This window comes from Pieris brassicae, chromosome 9, assembly GCF_905147105.1.
Source record: "Pieris brassicae chromosome 9, ilPieBrab1.1, whole genome shotgun sequence".
NCBI lineage: Eukaryota > Metazoa > Arthropoda > Insecta > Lepidoptera > Pieridae > Pieris > Pieris brassicae.
Genome location: NC_059673.1, coordinates 12,933,166 through 12,948,937, shown reverse-complemented (window position 1 = coordinate 12,948,937; position 15,772 = coordinate 12,933,166). Strand labels below are relative to the sequence as shown.

General features: G+C 32.0%; 1 protein-coding gene and 1 long non-coding RNA gene across 8 annotated transcripts; one reads left to right on the top strand and one right to left on the bottom strand.

The window, feature by feature from the left end:
• On the bottom strand, positions 1-3,867 carry LOC123714065. 6 transcript variants are annotated; one of them, XR_006754264.1, is made up of 4 exons: positions 3,744-3,847; positions 2,275-2,487; positions 1,704-1,769; positions 1-907 (listed from the first exon to the last, which is right to left on the bottom strand). It is a non-coding gene; the product is annotated as an uncharacterized LOC123714065 (long non-coding RNA). The 6 variants fall into 6 exon arrangements; XR_006754263.1 differs by lacking the exon at positions 1-907 and adding an exon at positions 3,200-3,276 and having other exon boundaries at positions 1,689-1,769; positions 3,744-3,843; XR_006754265.1 differs by lacking the exon at positions 1-907 and adding an exon at positions 3,200-3,343 and having other exon boundaries at positions 1,689-1,769; positions 3,744-3,771.
• Positions 3,868-4,172: 305 nt separating this feature from the next.
• Positions 4,173-15,512, top strand: LOC123714064 (gustatory receptor for sugar taste 64f-like). 2 transcript variants are annotated; one of them, XM_045668158.1, is made up of 11 exons: positions 4,173-4,310; positions 5,095-5,203; positions 7,338-7,459; positions 8,012-8,197; positions 9,127-9,281; positions 9,912-10,034; positions 10,439-10,596; positions 12,329-12,385; positions 12,995-13,151; positions 14,632-14,721; positions 15,099-15,512. In XM_045668158.1, exons 2-11 carry the CDS (start codon positions 5,100-5,102, stop codon positions 15,159-15,161), a joined length of 1,215 nt encoding a protein of 404 aa, XP_045524114.1. In that variant the 5' UTR covers positions 4,173-4,310; positions 5,095-5,099; the 3' UTR covers positions 15,162-15,512. The 2 variants fall into 2 exon arrangements, with proteins under 2 accessions (XP_045524114.1, XP_045524113.1); XM_045668157.1 differs by lacking the exon at positions 4,173-4,310 and adding an exon at positions 4,508-4,685.
• The last annotated feature ends 260 nt before the right edge of the window (positions 15,513-15,772 follow it).

Below are 15,772 nucleotides of genomic sequence, written 5' to 3'. Positions count from 1 at the left end.
GACGGGATTGCTCTGTAATATTTATGGCAGTGATTTTGGCGCCATTTTCGAAATATTATATAAATTTTAGTCATACCATTTTTAGGATAGCATTTTGGGAAAAAAGTGCGTTCTCTTATTACATCATGCCTGCTGCTTATCATTTTTTTTATTGTTAATAACTATTAATTACTTAGTATATCCAGTAGAGCATGGTGTAATGGTTGCAGTTTTTTACAAAACTAGGCGATAAAAATAGTGGCTGAGAGTTTATTGCCAGTTCTTCTCTTCCGTTCTACGCCCTTGATTTGAGAACAGCGGCAAATGTAAAATTAGAAGCATTTAGCATTTAAGAGAGCATTGTAGTGTTTACCATTTTTTTTTAATGTATTCCTTTATTGACGTTCATAAGTGTACATTGTGTTAATGAATAAATGATTTTGAATTTGAATTAGAAAATAGTAATTTTCCTCCAATCTAAAGCATGTCCAAATTACTTAATTCCAGATGTTACAGGTCCATCTGGAATGTTTTACTTTTGTATGACAAAATTGACTTTTCAGCCTGTACAGTTTAGACGTTAGTTATCTTTAAAATAATGATAAATTCCTGAGAACTTATTGTGCCGAGACAAGAAAAGACCATTTTTTTTAATTTGCTCATGTGTGTCCCAGTTTGTATAATTTGCAACGAAAACGCTTCGTACGTAACATAACATTATAAATAATGCCAAAATTTAAACAATTAACTATTCTGATATGAGTCTTTGAATTACCTCACAACCGTTATTCAAAATAACGAACTTTTATATACATGTGTTTACAATAAGTACTTGAAATTTTCAGCGTTTTATAAAATGTTGCACAGAATTTTGTATGGCTCTGTTATATTTTTGTATAACAGCTTCAGTCGCGGAAATTGACAGCACCTGAAAAATTCAAACCAATTGTGAAAATTCTAATACATTTTTTATTTGCCTTAGTTTGTGTTTCTCTTACGACAATAATAAACTAGGAAAGTTTGAATTTCCCGGCATGTCTAAATGTGGCTGTCAAATGTGCTTTCTTTTGGGTTGTTTATTTAAATATAGAACATGTATGTTGAACCTTAGCGTGCAATCCAAGAGTTACTAGAACTAAAAGTCTCTTTACGTACCTACAGCTCGCTTACGCTACTTGTAATGATCCTGTAAATCTCTCGTTAATAACTTTCTATAAAAATTTTCCTTGCTTGTGTTTTAGAAGTCTTCTTTTGGCGCGTTAGAGAAAAATAATGAGAGTAAATTTTTACAATACACGCGCACACCGTCACAAAAAACCGACACCCTAAACTTAGTCAACATTTTATAATAAAAAATGTCCATTTCTTTAATTATGTAGAAATAAGTTTTTGGTATTTTTAAATAAACTTTATTTAAATAGTTATAATAAAAGTTTTAATGTATTAAATACCTTTCTTCGATATTGTTAGTGTCGTATTTTTACAAACGTAGAATAAGGCGAAAGATAGTATGTTTAGAAATATTTTTATCTTGTTACGCTAAAGAAGTATAACTTCTAACGCGTGTACACACACAATATATGTAACATTTGTGACGACACCTTTTCTTGAATCTTTTAATCATGTTGTTGTCAGACTTATAAAAATGATTAATTAAAGTACATTTTGAATGTCAATTATTACATTTTTTTTATAAATAACAAAACAGATAAGTTTTTCCTTACGTTAATTTATTGGCATGAAAAACAATCTACTTTTCAGACATCTGCTTGAGTGTACCATATGCATTACTGAAACAAAATCAATTATATAAGAAAAATATTATATCTGATCCAAGATAGAGTCAGAGATTATGTAATAATAATAATTGACGCGATTCGTTGGATGATTCATGACGTCTGAATCCACGCAATATGATATATATCTTACAGGTTGTAAATTGTCTTTATCAAAATCAAGTTCACTACTGTTGACAATCATTGAATCGATTCAGTGTAGTTGTTCTAGATCGGTGCCTGCTCTGGACTTTTGCCCTGAATTATTGTCAAATTATGATAGTGATAATCACTTGGCAAATATTAATCGAATCTGTGACATATATATTTAATACTCTTGGCTTGTTTCCTTAAAACATTTTAGCAATAAAAGCCTTCTGTTCCTGACTAAGACGATATTTAAGCCTCATGTCTGGTTTCTTCACTATATTTTCCTTCATCGTAAGAGCAATTACTAATTGTACATAGAAAAAACTATGTACTTAAATTAATTTAATTTTTATTAATTAAAAACACTTACCCGTATTTTCCTTGCAAATATTTCGCCTTGCATGGCATAGATTAACAAAGAATTGATAACCTTTCTTATACCGGCTGAAGATCATACAGACTGGCTCCTTATCATCAGCAGCCAAATCCTGGCAGACGTCGCTGCATGGATCCATGAATTTTGTGACTTGCAGGAAACGGTTGGTGACACCGAAAAGCTTGCTGTTTTGTGCTTTAATCCCACCTTGGATAGTTTAAAATTCTCCTTATATCGTTATTTTAATTTTAAAAAATTATACTACATATATATGTATGTATCATTAAGCTTTAATATCCTGTCAAGAGGTTTGTTTAAATAGTTATGGTTTTAAAAAGTATGCCAAACACCAACGAAGCTCAGCTGTTTATTTTGCTCGTATAAGCACAATAAGCTGATCACCTTCCTAAATCAAAACGATCATTATAATAAAAAAACGCCTCCATGAGCCAACTTAAATTTAATTGATCTTCAAGATTAATCAAAGATTAGTTCAAATCTGAGTATCTGATATAGTTGCACCATAACGGTTCGCGCAGGTGCCGTCGAGGATAATTTGTTACGTAGCATCCAGATTTATTTGGACCACGAAATTAGGGAAAACACATTTTTAAACTCATATATCTATAATATAATGACACAACAATAAAATCGAATAATACTAATAATCTGCGGACATTAAAGCTTTGTGTTCATATCGGACTAGTTCTGCCATTACTGTAAAATAAATGGACGTACTCTTTCGTTTCTTATAACACTTGTTAGTATGCTACAATCAAAATATGTATATAGTGATTTCGCAATAAATATCAAAATATAAAAGATATGATTGAAATAGTTTTTGAATTTCGAATTTTTTAATACACAAAATGCAGTTTTTTATGATGCATGTATGAAATGATTTGCAGTGGGAACTTACGTGAGCCTCAGAAACAAGACTTTACTTAACCACGACCCGTATGTCAAAATCATGACTTAGCTCAAGTTGTCGCTTGTCTGTCATAGGTTACAGATAAAAATTAATGTTTAACATTACGTTATAGAACTCTAAAACTCTTGATAACTTAAACAATAACATTTATTTGTTTAAAATTAATATTAATATATGTCATTACTTATAATAATTTGTAACTACTTTTGAATTCGAAATTATTTTTCTACTCTCTTAAAATTACGTTTCTTGTTAAATATATAAATGATATTTATATATTTAAATACGTTTTTTACAATGATTATTACATTACTCCATTAGTAAAGATAGAAACCAGGCTTTGCAAAGTTTGACTAGAATAATGTCTGTATACGATTTTATATGCGCTTAGATGGACTTCGACCATCTTACAATAATCTTATAAATCTCAGCCAAAGTGTACGTTCTTTTACAATGCATCGATTGAAGTACAAAGCATCTCAACATGCTTAGCACTTAACGCCTAATGATATATGGTTAAACTTATGCTTACTTTTTTATATTACTAACTTACACCATCTCACCTATAAATATTAACGTGTAACAAACGTAAAATATAATCGAAACAATTTTCTTGTACATTTTATGGCACATAAAATAAACAGCTATTTGAAAACTACTGTTTATACTATACCTATATTTGTTTTCAAAATATTTTATAAAAGAAAACCGGGATATGCAGCTAATTAAATTAAAGTTAAAAGTCGATTATAATAATATAATAATTATATATTTCATGAATTATAATGCAACATAAATAATTAAGAAATGAACTGTAAGCACAATTTAATGATGATGTTAGATAAAATTTCTTTGAAATTAAGTCGGATGTATTTGTCAATTGTCAGATTCTACAAAATAAGTAATCCATCAACCGCTGTATTTATTTTGGTACGAATGTTTAAATACCATTTATTGCGATTAAGTTTTGGGCGTACTGAGATGTCTATATTATATAGAATGTTAACGTATTTTACGCCTGCTATCGTGATGATCTCGGGCCAGACTTCCAATCACACTATGAAGGAAATTAAAATCACTTGTGCGAGTGCTCATTAAGGTATATGTTGCTTCTGACTAAAAAATGAGGTCTTGGACGATTTGCCTGAATTATTGATAATTATTTAAATTTTCAAAATCCACTTCCTGCGGTCCTGATATACCTCTTTCGCTTTATCTCCATTCATGACATTCACTAAGCCTGCTTGGTTATGGGTTCTGTTTTATTGTTCACTTTATTTTGTCTTTGGCGCTAGCTAGGTGCACCAAAGCCTTAATCTCATCAATTTGATCGTAAATCAAACAAGGCTCGACTTACAGTTACCGAAATTCATGAAAAATTGTTTGTCATTTGAGTTGTGTATAAACTTGATGAATATCGACTAAATTATTGCTGAAATACGTTCTCCTCTCACAACATTGTTCTATCCTTAAGGTAAAGTAATATTATTGCATACATACATGACCATTTTTAGAGCCTTGTCCACAACTCGCCACGAGATGTGCCGTCATGGCCCGGCATTCCACGACCATTGATGATGTGAGATGAGCCTTGGCACAGCAAGATCCTTCTCCACATCAACCCGTTGGCTAGTTTTTTAAGCCGGGAGGGAACCAATTTGACTTAGGGTCTTTAAAAAAAAGCGTTCTAATTCATAAAAGGCTTGCCTTCTGGAAATGTGTGTCCATGGGTGGTGGTTGCATTTAACATCATGGGCCTCCTGCCCGACCCCAGCATATAAAAAAAAATTGTTCAAAGAATTCAATTTGCATTTAGGGTTGTTGCGCCACTGCATTATTATTATTAGCTAAAAGTAGCTTACATTCTTAACATTGTTTTTCAGAAGTCATGAGCTACTTTGACTGTATGCGCCAAATCTACATTCCATTCAAGCTTGTGGGATTATTTCCCGTGTCGGGTCTGCTAAAGGCCAATAATGAGAATCAATCCAGGTTAATAGTTTAAATATTTAGTTGATATAAAGCTATTTAACTTTTAAAAATCACCTAAAGAAAGCTTATTTTATCTTTAAAGTATAATATTTAATATCATTCGTAGTGGCTTTGTTCACTGTTTGTTTTTTTTGGCTATTATGAATTATATAGCTTTGAAAACAAGTTGTAGGATTAATCAAGTAAATTTTATTTATTTTCATCTAAGGAAATCAATCGAAAGAAACTCTGCTATGTGTTGGGTTATCATAGTGTGGGTGTGTCACTTAAATTAATTCGCATTTCAGTATTTATATTTGATAGCTCCTAAGATATTTATATAAAACCTCGACCGTCTACTTGATACATATACGTATAATTTTACAGTCAAAACCGTTTACGACATCGTATAGAACAACATACCGGTTATATTGACAATAATCAAAGGTCCCGGCGGAATTCTATTAGACCACGACTCGAGTTTAGGGTCTATTGTATTTCTCAGAAACAAAATAGGTACACGTGTATGCAGTTTAATCGAAGCCCAAAGCCCGCTTTCTCATATGTCTTCAATCAGTTTGTTACTTATCTGAAACCAAGATGCACCAAAACATATTGTTGAGTTATTCGTGAAACTTTTAACATGTCGCAAAGAAATAATACACAAATATAAAAAAGTGTGTGCGTGTACTACGTAAGAAGTGAAACTTCTTTATGACCTAATTTTTCGAAAAATGATCGACTATATGCAACTTTACAGACATTGGTTAAATAAAGCTAAATTAGATAAAGTTTAATAAAAGTCTTTTATTATAATAGAAATGAATACAAATAACACGATTATTTCATTTTACCTTATTACTACTAAGATTATTACATAATTTCATTAAATAGAATTATTTCTATCACTGTTATCGTTATTATATATTTTTGTTATTAATTGCTTCGAATCGCTTCAAATCAACCGTGGTTGAACCAAAGAAAAAGGTGGCGCATAACCGAAAAATGTGACGGCAAGCTTCTTTCCAACGCCGATAAAAAGTTTCACTTCAATAATAAGAAATACCCTCAGTTAATATGACTGATGTAGTAAAAAATTATTCGGCTCAATTATCCCAAAATTTAAGACCTGCTTTATCTACTACTGAAGCAGAGGAATTTATTGATGTAGATAACTATATTCCAATTTGAACACTAGCTACGGAAGAATATATTGTACACGGAGTTCAAAAAGAAAATTACGAACAGGAAGAGACTAAAGAATAATTTACATTGCCAACTTTGAATGATGGTCTCACTGCTGTCAATGTATTAGGACAAATTCTTTAATGTAAATGAACTCTACTCTTATTAAAATTCAGCGTGAACTACAAACTGCGTACATACTGCAGAAGTGTTTCAAACAACCTAAAATAACAGATTTTGTTAATTTCTACATTAACAAATAATATGTACGTAATGTATTTTTATTATGTAATAATTTTCATGTGAAATAGATAAAATAGTAAGTAGTTTTATATTGTACGTATTAATTACACATTCAATAGGTACTTAAGAACGTCATATGCGACTATAGGTTTTACGACCAAATATGAGTATTTCCGTCGATGTCGTTATAAGATTTTGACTGTATATTCAAAGTCAAAAATCATTTATTTATATAGGTAACACAATGTACACTTATGAACGTCAATAAAAAAGAAATATTCATTAAATGCAGTTCCAAAATCAAGGACGTAGAGCGGAAGAGAAGAACTGGCAATAAACTCTCCGCCACTCTTTTTAATCGCCAAGTTTTTTTTGTACTACACAACGTTTGTATAGAGCTGCAACCATTACACCATGTTCCACATGACATCTTAAGTAATAAATCATAATAAAATAAATTAAAAACAAAGATTTGTCTCGGACTCACACGCAGTTACATTCTCGTGGGAACAATAAGCAAATACATAGTCGAAAAAACACAAGTAGCACCCGTTCACGAGTATCACGCATGGCCATGTGTGATACTCGTGAACGGGAACATGCCATCGCCATATTTCAGGGAGAGAGACAACCTGACGCATGGACGCCGCCACAATAGTTTTCATTAGGCTGTCTCTCTTAGTTCCTACTCAACTTAATCATAATACATATTTATGTTTATTTTCAGATTTACTTGGAAATCAATTAATGCAATTTCCAGTTTATTTATAATTATTCTTCACATTTTGTATCTTAGCATACATTCATATAATTATACGTTTCAAGAGGATATTTCATTCCGGCATACTAGTAAGTTTTTTTATATATAATGAATATTTAATAACATTTTATACCTAACAAAGTTCAAGATCATGAAAATTTCTAAAGTAATATGGAATAGTGTGTTTCATTCCTCTCCAGTCGGTAGCCCATGTATTGACTATGTAGTTAGGAAGGAAATTTGTAAAGTGGACTAGGTATTTCAGTTTTGAATTGAGTCATTGGCGAAAGGCCACGTGATCATTTGCCTACTCTCTTACCAACCACGATCAGATTCCCCAAGTTCTCATCGCCTCTTCGTATTGTAAGGCCGAAAAATGAGATAATCCAAACCCTATTTAATTAGAGACCCAAGGACCTTTGACTGGGCTCGGACGTTTAGGATAATATTAGTGGGTAACTTGTACTCGTGCCACGTGACGGAAACAGATATCTTCGAGTACATATACTCGTTTTCCTCTCTGATGTGTTAAAAAATTAATGAATATTATTATTTACCACTAACACATTATTTTTCTTCAATCATTATCATCGTCTTGTAACTTGTAATTACCATTCATATTTTTGTGTTTTGTTTTTCAGTTCGATTAATCGATCATATGACGTCAACTCTAGCGATAATAATTTTTATAAAAAGCAGTTTTCGTTGGAAAACGTTTTTGGAAAATATAAATAAATGTGAAAGCCTATTAAAATCACTTAAAAATTCTAAGAAGTTTGTTAAGCTTTCTAAGAGAATCATTTCTATCTTTCTAATATCCCATGTTGGTAAGTAATATTAAATTTATAAAATATGTATTTATATGTGTTAAAATATTTAAAATTATTAACACAGAGAGAAAAATCATTTTAAAATATCGAAGATATCCAACACACAACATACAGTATTAACAATTTTCTTAACCTTAATAGTAATAGAAAATAAAAACCAATTTAAAACGTTTGGTCCCTGTGATGCTGGCAGCATTTTCTCGCTGTGTTTGGAAAGCCCCAGCTCTGGGGAACTGCTGGAACTGGTGGTAATCTACCAGATTATAGATTTCTGATTACGCCTAGAAGTTGTGAATTCTTTTCGAATACAAAAGTATGAACACGACTCATTCACATATTGGTATATTCTGTAGTAAGCTGATCTATTTAATATAGTATATATTCGTAAACTGCATTAGGCGATTTTTTTTCCAAATGAGTAATTACTAAGTAAAAACTAAAATGTAGTAGTTCCACTTTTTGTAAATTTTATGTTCACTTTAATTGTCAAATATTTTAGATAATATGTATTCTAACTTATACTGGAGACAATTTATTATATATGTGGTGTAAATAAATAAATAAATTTTTACTATGACTGTAGAGGTTTGATTCGGTGATATAAAAATTATTGCTGTTAAAGTTGAACTATTGGTAGGCGTTCGCCCGTGGCAGAATTATGAAATATCAATGAAAGCGATGCAGTCATGACAGTTTGAGATTACAGCACTCTATGACCAAAATAACAAGCAAGTTCGTGCCATACCACATAGGTGTATTCACGTTCTTCATTTAATTTTTCAACCCAAGACGCGGCTAGATAGCGTTAAAGCACCGTTGTAAACATTGTTGTTTATTAATTCTCGATTTTCTCCCTTTTTTCTTATAACTTAAGTAAACCATAACAAGATTCAGCTTATTTATGTAAATTTATATTTCAATTTCAGTCGACCAAGCGTTACACATAGCAACATTTGTGAACTTCATTCATAATTGTTTTACGTTGAGTCTAAGTGAAGAAATAAAATTGTATTTTATAACATATTTTCGAAAACATTTTGTACACATACCTTTTAATCCTGCAACTTCAATGATTTTTCAGGTAAGTTAACAATAATATTACAGATATACTTGTACTTTTATCGGCTTAGTTAGGACCGGCTTGGTCTAAATACGCGATCAATACGTAACTTATAATTAACATTTGTAATATCTACTACGCGCCTAACCTAATCGTATATTCAATCCTCTCCATGAGAGGAAGGTTAGATGATAACTCCGAATCAGCATTGTCCTTGTCGGCCATATGTGGGGTCCTTCGTACTATGCCTAGAACGATCCTAGTTCTTAAGTGGCATGAATAGGCTGGAACGTTAAAGTTAGTCGTTGAAATATATATGCAAAAATGTTTGTGCTATTGATAATGAACTGAATACTGAATATATGTGTCTACGGTCAGCGGTATCAGGTAAGCGTCCTGACCGTTCACAACCAGTTATATTTTGACAACTACTGAAGGTACTTTGGCGGTGTATATCATTTACTGATACACGTAGCTGATATAAACTACTATACGGTACATGAAAAACAAAAAACTCCATTTATGAAATACGTTCATAAGAAGTAATTACGAAAATATTTTCGTATCATTCAATTTTGTATAAATTTATGTTAAAACTAATTTAATTAATTGTCTCATTAAAATTTATATTATAAAATGTATTTATTCTAGTTTTTGAGGTTGCAACTGAACTTTGTGGTGAACGGCATGGATTTCTTCATCACTGCGCATACTTTGTACTTGGCAATGTTTTTTCGGAACTTTAATCGTAATATGCGTCGGGATCCAGTGAGAGTAAGTATATATATATATATATATATATATATATATATATATATGTGTGTATAAAGAGCCGTTCATAGAATTATAATATTGCTTTCTCTGCCCGATAGAGGCTTTTGAGTCTTGCGTCCAAGGCATGCGGGTTTCCTTACGATGTTTTGCCACACCGGATGATCGAGGATTCACTACGCACAGAAATATATATTAGCTTAATCCGACAAGATTCCATTTTTGATTCCATCTTGGATAATATTCCAGCTTGGAGATCTTAAATTAAAAACCATATTAACTTTTCTTTCCGGAGAATGATCATGGCAACTACACAACCTGATTCCATCATTTTTTAAACTACGCTCGTCTAGAAAGACGCTGGAATTTCTGTCCCAATATAAATAATATTATGATGGTTATGACAGTTTGCAGGTAATAAAATGTATTGGGCAAACGTACGTATGCAGTACACACGACTGTGTCACCTTGTAACAAACATTGACAATGTTATTAATCCATTTGTATTGATATCACTACTCGCAAATCTTCTGAAAAATTGTAAATTAATCTACGTCATTCTCATGTAAGTTGCCATTTCAAATATTATACAGATTGTTAGTATATATTTTCTGTAGAACAGAACTGTGTTAAAGATTTAAAAACGGAGGGACAGTTTGCATTTATGAATTGTTAGAGTTGAGGTCACGATAATGAGAAGGGTTCGTGTGTAAAATATACATGTTTGTCCACAAATATTTAGGCAAATAAATAACTATATCGAGAAAAGAGCGTACCAATTCCTAAAAGGCCGGTAAAAATCTCACGAGCTATGTGGCATTCAAACTGTTCATGTGCTTATCACTTAACATCAGGTTAACGTAATGTCCGTTTGTCTCCTGTAATATACAGGATAGCCAAAAAGTCGTAGATCAAACGCAACTAGATCAGATGGGGTCATCAGCTGCAAAAAAAATGTTCTTAAGGAGGTCCTTAAATTAGACCCCTGCAGAGTTATAATTGTTCTTTACTTCGGACTACAATGATAAAAAAATACTCAACCGAAAAGTGACCCCATATAAAATTTTTTGACGCATTTCATAGGGATTCTAAAAAGGTCTAAATGATGACATGGCCATGAGGGGCTCTAATTTATTTCTAGAACGAAAAAACAAAACAAAAATTATGAAATAATTATTAAAATTAAACAATTTTTTTTACAATAAATAAAATTTCCACGTTACCTACGATATGCACGTCTGTCGTTAATAATGATAATTGTTTGATATTGTTCTCACTTTGATAAAAAATAAAATAGCCCCAAAGAAAAAATCTAATGCATTTAAATCGGGCGATGAGAATCTTCCCTGTCGCAGCACAGGCATTGACGTAAAAGCCATATAAGTAATGCATTTCTGCATACTCCCGTTGAGTATATTCTCTCCTCGCAGCAGCTATCTGTACACGTTTGAATCTAGTCTAATTCACACAGTACTGGTCACAGATTACAGGTAATTAATAATAAGTCCGAATCGTTGTTTTGTATTCTCGTCCTAGAAATAAATTATAGTCACTCATGGCCATGTGTAATACCTTTTCAGAATCCCTATTAAATACTTATAATACACTTTTCGGGAGGGTATTTTTTTTCACAACGGAGTCCGAAATAAATAAGTTATGAGTTATGATTTGAGAAAATTTTATATAGTATAACTTAACATTAACTTCAATACACCCAAATAACAACCTTAAATAGCATGTCTAACGCAAGGACTCATCAGTACCAATCTAGTGGATATTATGAAAAGATACAGAGGTGTAGATTTTTTTCGAATTTTAATAAGAATTAGTAAAAAATGGAAAAGGTTTCTTTTAAAAACGCTAAATAAAGGATAACTTCCTCCCCCCCCCCCCCCCCCACGACTTTTTGGCCACCCTGTATAAATTTTTAAATCAGGCAGATTCAGCATATAACTTAAATAACAGTTAAAGATTCATCAAAATTGGTTGAGTATTTAAAATGCCTTCTTTATTTATTGAAATAAAGTTCTTTATACTTTTTACTTACCTTCTGGATCTGTAATTAATTAATTTATTTGAATTTATTTATTTTATTTTGCACTATTATTTTATTTAGTACTTAAAATAAATAAACCCCATCTTGAACCTTCTTCCACAAACCTCTTTTAATAGCGATATTAGAACTGTGAATCTTCAACATTCAGTAGTTGAAAACTACGCTATTACAGACTAATATATATATAGAATTTAATTCAAATTAATTTTAATTAAAAAAAAATTTCATTACGTTTTGCCAGAAACCGTGATTTCAGTGATGGGAGATCTTATAGTACACAATGTACTTACGATTATGGGTACGTTAAACACAATTTATTTTTAATATCTTTGGTTGTGCTGTAACGCACTGCAATTTCGTTTCGTTTTGTCGTTTCTTGTACAGTGAACGAGTAGAAGGCAAGTCTCCACTACCGAGATAGTTTTTATGGGTTTATTTAAACGGCTGTTAAATAATGCCTATTTCCTCCTGGATAGGCCTCCAATAGGCCTTATCTCTTAACGTTAGGTGGAATTGTGACCCACAATCTGTCCAAATTTTTTAGAGAAAAAATAACGTGATTTTATTCCGTTAGACGCAAAAGGGCCAGAGATTCTCGCCAATAGCAATATTTAAGGCATGAAGCGTCAAGATTAATCGATAATAAGTTTTTTTGTTTGGAAGAAATCACTTAGGGTCACACACTATAGGGTCAGTGATTATTCATATATCTCCTGCGTGCGTAACAATAGAAGATAAGCTACCACCACAGTCGATGTGCAGATAATGATTATTTTATTCTACTTAAAATAATAATAATATAAGCCTTTATTCAGACAGAATTTTTTTATACCTCTCATTATATGACCAGCCCATTTCCTTTTCTTAGAGCCTTTCTTAGAGCTTTACGAAAAAACTACGCTTTCAGAGAAAGTACCCTGGACTACATTCAACAATATTATGCACTGTTTTACTCAATAGCAAAGACGTGGAGCACTCTGGCAGCGATGGCTTGGCTTCATAAATTAACACGGATACCCCTAGATGCTTTATTTGAAATTGGCCCAAATGACTACAATATTGAGGTAACAAAATAACTTTACGTAGTATATCTTCTGCGTAACATAAATTTTACAGGTTAAAAGGTGTTCAACGTGTTCCACACCAAAAAAGTTGAAAAGATGTATATTTTTTTTAATTTTCTACAATAACGAATATCTAAGGCGTTTAATAAGGCAGTTTTTGCCACGCACCACCACTATGTGGAACCAGCTGCCCACTGAAGTATTTCTGAAGCAATTCAACTTAGGGTCCTTCCAGAAAAGAGCGTACCAATTCTTGAAAGGCCGGCAACGTACTTGCGAGCCTTCTCGCAATGTGAGTGTCCATGGGCGGTATCACTTAACTTTACGTGAGCCAACTGCCCGTTTGCCTCCTATTACATAAAAAATCTCCAAAATCAAGAAACTGTTACCAAACATTAAAAATATTGTTACGAGCTTGGGTACGGATAGAAAATGCCGTAGATAAGGGTTTATTTTTTAATAAATCAACGAGGAATTTGTCTACACTAAAAAGTAATAAATTACGCGCACTTAACATAGTACTTTATCACTTGTCTTCACTATTCGCACTTCATCACTTCAATTTTAATCTTTCGGAATCGCAATCGAACCTAATTTAATAGGTCGCGTTTCGGCTCGCTTATATTAGTTCAACGATGTTTGAGAATTCCTCTAGGTGAATTGGCTCTAAGTACCGATTGCACAATTCCCGAACGTACGTACTCTTTATCTCATTCGCACATTGCTCCGTCCTATATAACGATCTGGATTATTCATTCTGGATTCGAGAAAGTTCCAATCTTCCCTCTGTCTCACGTATCATTCTATCCTTGTCTCACACCTAGAAAATTCTGACTAGAATATTCCTGCATCTAAGGGGTATAACTGGTGCTGAAAATGCCTGAAAACGGATTTCCTAAAAACTGTCCCACTCGACTGAAAGTTCTGAAAAGACACTAGTTCTGAAACAGCCTGAAATAATGTTTCAGCATCTTGTAAGCGATGTAACAAATTACAATTTTCTCCTTTCCAAAGACCTCTCCTGAAACGGTCATAAAAGATATTACAGCTTAGTGAAAATGTTTCTAACTTGTGGAAAAATCGAGAAACATTTCAGTCAACCCGTCTTCAACAACAACGTAACAATATATTTCAGAACCACTAAATCACGTCTTCTACCCGCACTATACCGTCCAATCATTACAGTAATCCATGTTTATCGTGCTCTTAATGAGGTTTATGTTTATATTTAGTTTAGTTATTTATTTTATTTTTTTATTTAGTGGTCGTTAAATTTTTTCCCTTGCGCTTGCTTATGTAATTGATGTGTATGTGTGTAAAATGTAATATTTTGTTGTATAATTTTATGCATACACCTTGTTTTAGAACTTATAAATAATTTACGCCACATCCTATATATAGGCCTTTACTATATTGTTAATAGTAGGAGGAAATCACAATAATATATTTATTGTGATTATAATTATATTAATTTTTTTAGATGCAGCGTTTCATGGATCAAGTCCACAATTCAATGATTGGTTTGAGTGGACTTAATTTTTTTGTTGTTACTCAAAGCACTATTCTCACGGTTAGTATGTCATGTTAAATATTAATAGGCTGGAAAGATTTTTTACAATCGAGCCCGGAAATTGTTGTAAGATATCGCAACTACAACAAAGAACTCTTAAAATATTGACAGACAAAATTATATGGCAATTATTTCAGTTCAAATTACAAGCTCTTAAGTTTATTGTCTGTCACATATATAACGTAAAAAACAATTGATAAATAAAATCAGTGAGACGGAAAGAGACGAAAGAGTTCTTATTGAAACGGTGCGATATTACTGTTTTTTATGAATGGCCAATTAAGTCACATTAGTACTTTAGGGCAGAACCACCACTTCACGTGACATTCGACTCTTACATTTTATAGTTTGAAAGCATTAAAAATCTCTTGTTTCAGTTTACGTCCACAATTATTACATATGAAATTTTTGTTCTACAGTTAATGTATATTTATGAGTGAAATTTAAATATCCATTGAAGATGTACTAAGAATTATTTAATAAACATATCTCTGAGTCAAGCTAAATGTTATTATGAAGTTGATTGTTACCTCAGAGTTACTTTATTTTCTTTATATACCCTGTAGTGAATAGTTGAATTAAGAATGTCAATGCTGGTCCAGAATATGTTTAAGTTTGCATTACGAAATAAAACATTCTACGAAATTTATAGCAAAGAGTTTTCATTGGTATTTGAAGCGCGTCACTTCTATAGTTCATCAATTTTTTTACTAGTCTGTGGTTGCGTCAGAATTGGCGCCAAGCTAAATGTTATCATGAAGTTGATGGCTACCTCCGTGTTAATTTATTTTCTTTATATAACCTCGTGTCGAAGAAACTTGAAGTATGAATATCAATGTCAATATAGAATAGTTGAATTGCGAAATATAACGTTCTACAAAGTATATATCAAAGAGTTTTAATTCGTATTTGAAACACGTCTGCTTTGCGTTGCATAAACTGTCTCTACTCACTACTTACTAGTCTGTGGTCCTAATTGGCGCCAATTAGAGACATTAAATATTAGTTTTATCAAATAATTATTTATGTCTTATAGATTCTGCGGATTAGA

What these genes read in the sequence shown, in the direction of transcription:
- LOC123714064 (XM_045668158.1), top strand. Translation starts at nt 5,100, where the DNA reads ATGAGCTACTTTGACTGTATGCGCCAAATCTACATTCCATTCAAGCTT. An exon ending in TTAATCTACGTCATTCTCAT is followed by an intron (nt 10,597 to 12,328) that starts GTAAGTTGCCAT and finishes ACGTTTTGCCAG; the next exon opens with AAACCGTGATTTCAGTGATG. An exon ending in CAAATGACTACAATATTGAG is followed by an intron (nt 13,152 to 14,631) that starts GTAACAAAATAA and finishes TAATTTTTTTAG; the next exon opens with ATGCAGCGTTTCATGGATCA.